This window comes from Olea europaea, unplaced genomic scaffold (assembly GCF_002742605.1).
Source record: "Olea europaea var. sylvestris unplaced genomic scaffold, O_europaea_v1 scaffold2902, whole genome shotgun sequence".
Classification (NCBI taxonomy): domain Eukaryota; kingdom Viridiplantae; phylum Streptophyta; class Magnoliopsida; order Lamiales; family Oleaceae; genus Olea; species Olea europaea.
In genome coordinates this window covers 235-10,337 of record NW_019247584.1, presented here as the reverse complement: position 1 = coordinate 10,337, position 10,103 = coordinate 235, and the positions used below count along the sequence as shown (strand labels likewise).

Here is a 10,103-nt window from a genome sequence, read left to right as displayed (position 1 = left end):
CGCGTGCCTTCTCCCATCACTGGGAATCAATCACCATTTGAGCGTCTTTATGGTCACCCTCCTGACTATAACACTCTTAAGGTATTCGGTTGCGCTTGTTTTGTTCTTCTTCAGCCTCATGAGCGCACCAAATTGGAATATGGATCTCGACTATGTTGCTTCTTGGGATATGGTGTTGAACACAAAGGCTACTGATGCTGGGATCCTTATTCCAAACGTCTTCGAGTATCTCGTCATGTCATTTCTGGGAACACAAGATGTTCGCCTCCATATCTAAGTTTCACCCGTCACATGACAATACCTCTATCCTATTCACTGACCTCTCCACAGATCTTTTTCCTGACACTCCTGAGACAAACTCTTCATCTAAGTCAACATCTCAACCAACACATCCTATCTCTTTCTCAGATATGTCATTACCAACTAACATGTCTATAGATACCTCAATTGAGTTATCCACCTTTTCCTCTTCTAAGGAACTTGTCTCTTCTGATGGATCCGCTCCAACGACTTATGATCTCCCTACTCGACGAAGTGACCGGGTAAAAACTCCTTCTGTTAATCTTCGTGACTTTGTTGCATTTTCTACTATTCTTTCTCACCATGAACCTCAGTCTTATTGTGAAGCTAGTTCTGATCCTCTTTGGCAGAAAGCAATGAATGATGAACTACAGGCACTCGAAAACACTCACACTTGGGATCTAGTGGACTTACCAAAAGGAAAACATGCCATGGGATGCAAGTGGGTTTACAAGATCAAAACTCACTCTGATGGGTCCATTGATCGATACAAAGCTCACTTGGTGGCTAAAGGGTTTACCCAGGAGTATGGGATTGACTATGAGAAGACCTTTGCCCTGGTTACCCGCCTCACTTCAGTTCACAGCTTAATTGCAGTTGCCGCCGTCCGTCATTAGGAATTATTTCAGATGGATGTGAAAAATGCTTTTCTTAATGGTGAACTTACTAAAGAAGTTTATATGTGCCCTCCTCCTGGTTCTCATCATCTTCCGCATCGAGTCTGCAAACTTCGTCGGGCTCTTTATGGTCTCAATCAAGCTCCTCGAGCTTAGTTTGCCAAGTTCAGCACCATTGTTGGAGATTTTGGGTTCACTTCCAGCTCACATGATTCTGTTCTTTTCATTCGCAAAACAGACCAGGGTACTATCCTTCTTCTCCTCTATGTTGATGATATGATCATCACTAGTGATGACACATCCGGAATTTTGGATCTCAAGACTTATCTCAGCCAACATGTCAAAATGAAAGATCTTGGAAAGCTTAGTTACTTTTTGGGACTTGAGATCACTTCTAACTCTGAGGGATATTATCTTTTGCAAGCAAAGTATGCTTCTGATCTTCTTACTCGAGAGGGACTCACAGATAGTAAGACATGTACCACTCCTCTAGAGCTCAACTCTAAACTCACTCCCATGGATGGTATACCTTTGGATGACCCCACCTTGTTTCGCCAGTTGGTTTGGTAGTCTTGTTTATCTTACAGTTACTCGCCCTGACATCTCTTATGCTGTCCATATTGTCAGTCAATTTCTCTTTGCTCCTCGCACATCCTATTATGCTGCAGTGCTTCGCATTCTCAGGTACATCAAAGGGACCCTATTTCATGGTCTCCACTTAGTGATGGCAACGGGGTTGGTTCGGGGCCGGGCATCCCCACCCCACCCCGCCTTAGACTAGATGGGGCGGGGCGGGGACGGGGCAACTTTTTGCCCGTTTAATTTTTTTATTTTTTATTTTTATTTTTATTTTTTACATTTTTAAAGTTTCGAATTATATTATTATTAGATAATAAAATACAAATTTAAAATGAGTTTTTAACGGATGAATTGTTTAGAAATAAAATTATTTTTAACTTTTTTTTTACTTTTTCTTCACGAGGCCGGGCGGGGCATCCTCGCCCCGCGCCCCGCGACGGGGCGGGTTTTTTTGCCCCATTCGGGGCCGGGCGAGGTAAATTGCCATCACTATCTCCGCTTCTCATCTCACTCTTCACTCCAGCTTCGTGCCTACTCAGATGTAGATTGGGTAGGTAACCCCACTGATCGTAGATCTACCACTGGGTATTGCTTCTTCCTTGGTGATTCTCTTATTTCTTGGCGCAGCAAGAAACAAACAGTAGTCGCTCGATCCAGTACAGAAGCTGAGTATCGAGCCCTTGCTGATACAACTCAGGAACTTCTTTGGCTTCGCTGGTTACTTGAAGACATGGGCGTCACCCATTCTACTGTCACTATCATAAACTGCGATAATCAAAGTGCTATCCAATTGCTCACAATGATGTATTCCATGAACGCACAAAATATATTGAAATTGATTGTCACTTTATATGTCATCATCTCACCCCGTGGGACTATTGGACTATTATCAGTTTCTTCAGCCGATCAAACTGCTGATATCTTCACTAAAACGCACCCTCCTGGACGCCTTGAGGATTTAGTTTCCAAACTCAAGTTGGTCTCCATTTTCCCACCTTGAGTTTGAGGGGGGCTGTTAATGTATATACAATGTAAATGTTAGTTAGTCCCACATTGGTTAGAAAGGAAAACATTCCTCTCAAATTAGGCTATAAATATGATACCTCTCTTGTAAACAAATCACATTATTCAATACAATTCTCTTCTCTTTGTATTGTCTTATTTTCTCTCTTAAATTCAACTGATAGAACCATTATGGATCACATCCCACGCATGTCATAGATTATAGCCAACGATTGATCCAGCTTCTGCATCTGGGAGATTAAAATTGAATTCTATTAGGTTTTTTCACAGAGACTAATGATAGATATACAGTAACTCTCTTCAAACATAAATTACAACTTTTTATCATAACGTGCTCTTAAAGACTAATTCTTCTCAAAATCTTGTTCAAAATCAAAATGTATGAGTTGGAATATCACTCTCCAAATTAATTTATGCTAAATAAAAGTCTAATTTCGTCAATTTGTGGGGTCATTTGGATTTATTGGGACACAATTAAATGATACCAATCAAACCATAAAATTTAGAGAAATTTTTTTTACCATGAAATATACTATTAACGGTATTGTTAGTGCCAGTCTCGAAAATAAGTGGAGTGGGATATAGCCTAAAGTCCCATTTGATGAAAGTCCTCCAACAAATTACTGTATATTTTATTAAAATTACGAGCAAAATAAAGTCAAAATGCAATCAAACCAATCCAACTCAACTGTTCAATTAGAAAACATACTAATTTTTAATTAAAATGTTAAACATTAGATTAGTCACTCTTTATTTTGTCGAAGTATTTAAAGTTTATTTGATTGTTTAACAAGCATCGAGAAAACAATTATACATTTTTCTTCTTGGTATTACGAGTTTCCATAAAGAAGGTCTTTTTCTTGTCTTCTCATTATGTTGAGCATTGAAATAGGCACGAGAAGACAAAGAGCTTTCAGGTCGTTGCAATGTTTTATTCCCTTTATTCCCCTATAGAATGGAGGATCCAAATCTTTTGTGTTGTGGGGTCAAAAATTGAAATATAATTTTTTAAAAAACAATATAATGTTAATGAAAATAAGTTAATATGCATTCAATACTTTCAAAATGTTTTATAATTATATCATTATAAATATTATTAAATGGATTTTGCCACTTTTATAATTTTGTTTTTCATGTCGTTGACAGTTGTTGAGCCGAGGACAAGTAAATTAACTTCAATGTAGAAAGTGGATGAATTAAAATAAAATTCACATTTAGTTTAGGAAATAAATTAAATTTAAATTTAATACAAAAGTAATTTGAAAGTAATTCAAATTATACTTAATCCGTAATGATCCTAAAAATTTTGACGTCATATTCGATGCAAATTTCCTAATAAAATGATGTAAATTATATTGAAAAATTTACTGTGCAAAAATAATAAACGTTAAAGAAATAATTGAAAATTCTAAAGAAAAAATAGTTAGACCCCTCTTTTAAGACGTACGTTTGACACATATTTATCCTAATTAATCACTGCTGGAAGGATATCGATGCAGTATAAAGTTGGCTAAATGGACATTGGTATGATTTCTAATAAGTTGGTAGTATTCAATTACCTATGTCGAAAAACTTTAAATGTGTTTTCACGAGAGAGTTAATCCCACGATAGAAAATAACCTAATAATGTACTTGCTTATAGATTGATTCTCTTTTCTAAAATGTTCCAATTTAGCATCTCTCCTTGGCTTGCATTGGCTATCCACATGGTATTCATATGAGTGGTGCGATCATATATGCTCCTTCGAATCATGGGTGCAATGACGGGGTAAATGGCTGGTGCTCATGTTGTAGTCCGCGTGCACATGGCATCTGCATGACGAGCGAAAGAGTGTGATTGGGCACTACCATTTTAGTGTAGGAGGACCGTGCACACAAAATGGACGTGGACCACCATAAAAGGGTGGGATTTAGACTCTCACATTGTGCTGAACTTTGAATGGTGTGATCTAATAGATAGGGATGGCAATAGATGTCCCCTGTCCTCTCGAGGATTTCGAAAGACGAGGCATGAATTAAAATACATATTAATCTGTAAGTACAAATTTTTTTTTTATAATAAAATTGGTATAGCTGTTTTCGGCAACAACCAATCATACTGTCTTCCAGCATTTCTCTTAAAATACTCTCATTTACTTATTCATTTTATTTTTCAATTACGATTTAAATTTAAACTATATATATAAGAAATAAAGAATCGAGATAAGAAAGGGATAGGGATTTTGTCATCCTACTAAAAGTCAAGATTGATCTATGTCAAAAGTGGTAGCAATTCAGAGAAGCCATGGATTTGTAGAAATTAAACTTCATAATATCTTTTTTTCACCTCACAAATCAGTCCAAGTATAATCGCATTCTACGTTTCCTATTCTAATTATTCAGTGCCAGTGTCTACTTTTGTTGTGGCTGTTTTGTGTGGTACCGATAAATTAAGATGGGAGTACGTGTTCTTGAAGATGGTGCTGGTCAGTGTTTAAGTTGTCATTTCCTCGTATGGAGAAAGAATTTAATTCCTTGCATAGATGAAATGCATACTCTCTCCATCTTAATTATATAGACTTGTTTCGTTTTTTCATATTGATTAAGAAATCTTCTTTAATATCATTAGAAAATTAATTTTTGTCAAGATCTTCCTAGTATCTTTAGAAAGCTCATCATGCCTCTACATTATAGCTACCTATCTTTCAAAGTTTTGCCTCTGCTTCAACTATGTCACATCTACTTATTTTCAGAGAGTTTACATATCCCCTATATTGATGAACCATCCACCATGTTGGACGCCTTTGACATGGATGAACCATCCACCATGCAATATTCATTTATCGCTTCGAAGGAGAGGAGTGAGCACATCTTATTACCTACGAAAACAAAGCCTTCCATGGCTTTATTAAATACCATAGAGGAAGCCCTTGTGCAGAAGAGTAAACCCCTTGTAAAGAGGTAAAAAATAAAAATAAAAATAAAAATAAAAGAAAGCCTCGACAAGGAGAAGTGTGAACCTTCTCATAGAGAGCCACACCTTGCTACCTAAAATGTTAACCCTTTCCATGGCTGGATCAAACACTATGTAGGAAGTTCTTGAAATGGATGCGCTATCCTTATGTAAGGACGTCGTCTTATCACAGCTATATATATTCAGAGCATGTCCTCTGCTACTCATAACCAGAGCATTGCCTCTACTGCTTACTTTAGCACCCTCTCTGCTATTTATATTGAAATCACAGACAGTCTCTACATAAGTATCATCATTATCAGTACAATTTCTTACGTTTAGAGCGTCATCTCTACAACAGTTTGTCACAACTGCTTATATATTCAATTTTGTCTCTGCATTAGCTTTATCACAATGACTTATATTTCAAGTTCGAACAGCATATAATATTCGACTAAAACTTGGGGGATTATTGTGATTACTATTAGTATATGCATTATATTATTGTTACCAAGTAAGCATGTCACATCGCTGCTAGCATGCCTCATGACCATTACACTATTTTCATACTGCTAGTACGTATATCAGGTTATCTATATTATCATTTTATAGACATCATGTTACTTTGCACTAAAAGTTTGATTTGATCATCATTTGACCTTATTTGGAGAGACAAATGGACCCCAAATTTATTTTATATATCTACGGTGAAAATATTATGTTGTATTACAGGTTGGTTTAATCTATATTACAGAGGAAAGTCTGATCCGTACATGAATGTACGACTCAGACTTGGGGACTATTGTCATACCTATAAAATTTATTGGCCCTCCCATTGGGCTTGGACTCGGCCCATTCATTTTTCTATATATATATATGTGAATCCATTTCATTTTAAGGCACGTTCTCTTATTCTAGCCAAAATCCCCTCCCTCTCTTGCACTCATATTTTTCTTGTTTGACTGTTGACTTGATCGTTGAAATGCAAATGGTAGCCGGACGTTTTTCTCGACCGGTAGTCTTTGCCTTTTAACGTAGTGTTCAGTGTGCAGGTGATGTCCATGTGAAGGGGACGATGTCAGGATTTTGTTGGCTCATTTTTTGAGGTCAATAATTTTATTAGATCAAAATATAGATAAACTCATCTTAAGTACCATAATAAAATTTATCAATTAATAGATAACAACAGTTAACTGGCAAGACATTTCATTTAATATTTGCGCCAGTGAAGGAAAAGTTAAAATTTCTCAGATTCCAAGAATTAATTTCCGTTCCCTTTCATATCACCATGTTTAAGAACACAAATTTATTAATATATCTCTATATATAGGTTAAGTTACTCTACAGTCAATACCTATTTGATGAAATAGATTACTACAGTGGCCAAATCGGAAAAATAAGAACATGGAACAATATTCTGATGCTTAATTTACACATAAAATTGCAGAAATCAAAATTCTCGTACATGATTAATGTCATTTATGAACGCTCATTGATATCGATTATCAAACAAAACGCATAAGCCCATTTACATCATAAATTTAACGTTAATCACAAATGTCAATGCAAAATAAATAAACTATTCAATGAGAGGAAAGATTTTAGGCTAAGGAAAGATTCTAGCACAAATAAGGCCTCTCTACTTTTAGGGCCGTTAATTAAGGATAAAAATATACTAATTGAGTAATTAACAAATCCGTTAAGTTGACTTCGCTGTTGGTGCAATTCCTCCTTTGCCGTCAAATTATAAACCCAAATTAAATTAGATAGAAGTTATTTAAATTAAAGGAATATATACAAACACACGTTGCTAATGTTATTTACTTAACGGTGAGTTATAAAATGTTAAGTTTATTATAAAATAAATATCATATAACTTATTTTAGATTTAATTGAATTCTCAGCATATTAATTGATTTAGAATAAACTAGTTTGAAAATAAAATCTTGATTTGTTAACATCTCACTAGATTAATTTAGATTGAAGCTAGAATTGGAATTAAGTAGTCTATAGGAAACGGTAATGAGGACCACTTTATTATGTCGATTAGTTTAGATTGAAGCTAGAATTGGAATAAAAATTGGAAGTAAGTAGTCAATAGAAAACGATAATGGGGGACCACTTTATTATTTTTCACAATTGGTACACACTTGTAATTAACCATTAGAACTGAACACATGGCATACGGATTAACTAAATATCAAGCCGCCTAATGTTCAATATATAACATGATTATGCATACAGACTCAAATTAGACAATCTCGGAGAAGGAATAGCAAATAATGGTTCGGTTTTCCTCATGATAATTCCCAATGTCTCTGAGACATCAAGATTTTTGCCCTCTGGTATTTTCCAATCAAATGAATGCAGAAGCGAAGCTAGGACGTACATTACCAATTTCTCTGCCAGGTGAAGGCCGGGACATATCCTTCTTCCCGATCCAAATGGAAGATATTCAAAATTGTTTCCCAAATAGTCGCATAATTTGCCACTGTCGCCGTTCAAAAATCTCTCCGGCATAAATTCCGATGGATTCTCCCAAATCTGTGGATCCATTTGCACTGACCATGAATTCAGAAAGACACGNAAAAATCTCTCCGGCATAAATTCCGATGGATTCTCCCAAATCTGTGGATCCATTTGCACTGACCATGAATTCAGAAAGACACGAGAACCCTTTGGTATGGTATATCCCCCGACTATGCAAGATTCGCTCGAAATTCTTGGGACCAAGAGGGGAAGTGGGGATGTAGGCGGAACGTTTCCTTCACAATTGCATACAGATACTTCAGTTTCGCAACATGGAATTCTTCCACAGAGTTGTTTATCCCGACAACATTTGTTATTTCTTGTTGCACCCTTTTCATTACATCTGGATTCCGCTAAATCTCTGTCATTACCCACTCGACTGTGTTGCCGTTGTGTCCGTCCCCCCCACAACGATGTCCTGTTGTCCACAACGTCAGTTGAGTTAGAAATTCAGTAGCACTCAACAGCAAGAAAGAAAACTAAAACTATTGTTATTACACTATCCTGTCTTGTCCAGTAATATTACAGAATTTTCTGGAAATCACAAAAAGTACTACCTACTTATGCAGCATGATTAAAAAAGAATAATAAACGAATATTTGAAAGAATTAATGGAATTGAAAACCGAAAAGAGGGAAAAATTTGATGCTACTATAATCAGAAAATTGCACAAAAATAAAGAAATTACCATCAATATGGCCTTTATTTGTATCAGGTTAATTGAAGTATTCTTCTCCTTTAGCTCTAGAAGAATTTTCAGGAAGTCCTTTCTGTTATCTTCTTCACCTCCACCAGAATCCATCTTCATACGTTCATTTATGACGTTATCAAGAATCCCGTCAATATGTGGCAAACAATTCTTCATTTCTTTTGCTATTCCTTGAATGTCAAACCTGGCAAGAACTGGAAAAAAATCAGAAATGTTTGGTTTTCCAATCAAATCAACAACTTTTGTTGCTACTTTATGAAACTCGGCGCCAACTTTATCCCGCTTGTCCCCGTCAATTGTGCCGCCCCACAACAAGTTCAATACAACGTTGAATTCAGTAACAAAAGCCAACTCCCCAATTTCTATGCTGGTGCCAATCTTTGTGTACACATTTCTGATAGCCTTTCTGACCTCGTCTTTTCGCAGTTTGTAGGAAGCCTCAAGATTATTGTTACTCAGCAATTCTCGTACAAATAATTTACGCATATCACGCCAGTAAGGGCCATTGGGCGACCAAACAATATCCAGTCCGCCGTAAGTTGCAATCAATCCTGCGACAGGTGCATCGTGGTTGGCTAAAATCATGTCTTGATCTCGAACAACTTCTTTAATCAGGCTCGGTGAATTGATAACTAAACATAGTTTCTTTCCAAGCCATATTCGGTAGATTGGGCCGTAGCGATGAGCCAATTCTGTGAACTGATGGTGCAAGTTTGTGCGCAGAAACGGCAAATATCCAAGAATTGGCAAACCTCTGGGCCCTGGTGGTAGCAAGGCCGTTTCTTTACTTGGTTTTTTGAATATCAATGAATAACAAAATATAGACGCAATCACAATCAAGAATCCAAAAGCTGAACTTACAAGCTCTTCCATCATTTTACTGCTTAGGATTGAAGAAGAAATGCTCAAATAACACTGCTTTATATAGCAAAGATTCATGAACTCTATACAAACTACAGCCATACAAATTAGTTATCTATACTGTATAAACGGATAAATTCCACATCGAATAGTTTCTGAAATATAGACCAACATATTAAAGGCTTGGATTACTCATCTTAATCAGGTTGATCTTTTAAGATAGAACCTCAAGTTTTAATATAGTATCGAAGTCTATTATGCTTCTGTTGGGTATTTTTTGGTAAGTGATACCCAAATCCCCTAGGCAATGATGAAAATCGAGGCCCGTTTAAATTCATAGGCTATAAGCCTAATATTGAAGAACATATTGGACCCACACCACAATTGATGTAACCCAATTGTGTTGGGTATTTGGAGGAAATCAGCCCATTGGGCTAGATGCTCAATACCCGACTATGGAGATAAATGAAATCACAAAAGATAGAATTGGTTGCAAATAATTATCTCGTGATAATTATCCTATCCCTACTGTTTCTGTTGGACTCAAATTTAA

The 10,103-nt window shown here is 36.3% G+C and overlaps 2 protein-coding genes and 1 pseudogene across 2 annotated transcripts; 1 reads left to right on the top strand and 2 right to left on the bottom strand.

Annotated features, from left to right (window-relative positions):
• Window positions 1-865: 865 nt before the first annotated feature.
• LOC111384382 lies at window positions 866-2,700 on the top strand (annotated as a pseudogene).
• Window positions 2,701-7,551: 4,851 nt separating this feature from the next.
• On the bottom strand, window positions 7,552-8,398 carry LOC111384381 (cytochrome P450 76C1-like). Its single transcript, XM_023008659.1, has 2 exons — window positions 8,043-8,398; window positions 7,552-7,958 (listed from the first exon to the last, which is right to left on the bottom strand). The coding sequence occupies exons 1-2, from the start codon at window positions 8,089-8,091 to the stop codon at window positions 7,684-7,686; spliced, it is 324 nt and encodes a 107-aa protein (XP_022864427.1). The 5' UTR covers window positions 8,092-8,398; the 3' UTR covers window positions 7,552-7,683.
• Window positions 8,166-9,713, bottom strand: LOC111384380 (cytochrome P450 93A3-like). Its single transcript, XM_023008657.1, has 2 exons — window positions 8,669-9,713; window positions 8,166-8,398 (listed from the first exon to the last, which is right to left on the bottom strand). Exons 1-2 carry the CDS (start codon window positions 9,650-9,652, stop codon window positions 8,348-8,350), a joined length of 1,035 nt encoding a protein of 344 aa, XP_022864425.1. The 5' UTR covers window positions 9,653-9,713; the 3' UTR covers window positions 8,166-8,347.
• Window positions 9,714-10,103: the final 390 nt, after the last annotated feature.

What these genes read in the sequence shown, in the direction of transcription:
- LOC111384381 (XM_023008659.1), bottom strand. Translation starts at nt 8,091, where the DNA reads ATGGATCCACAGATTTGGGAGAATCCATCGGAATTTATGCCGGAGAGA.
- LOC111384380 (XM_023008657.1), bottom strand. Translation starts at nt 9,652, where the DNA reads ATGGCTGTAGTTTGTATAGAGTTCATGAATCTTTGCTATATAAAGCAG. An exon ending in AAATAAAGGCCATATTGATG is followed by an intron (nt 8,399 to 8,668) that starts GTAATTTCTTTA and finishes TGTGGACAACAG; the next exon opens with GACATCGTTGTGGGGGGGAC.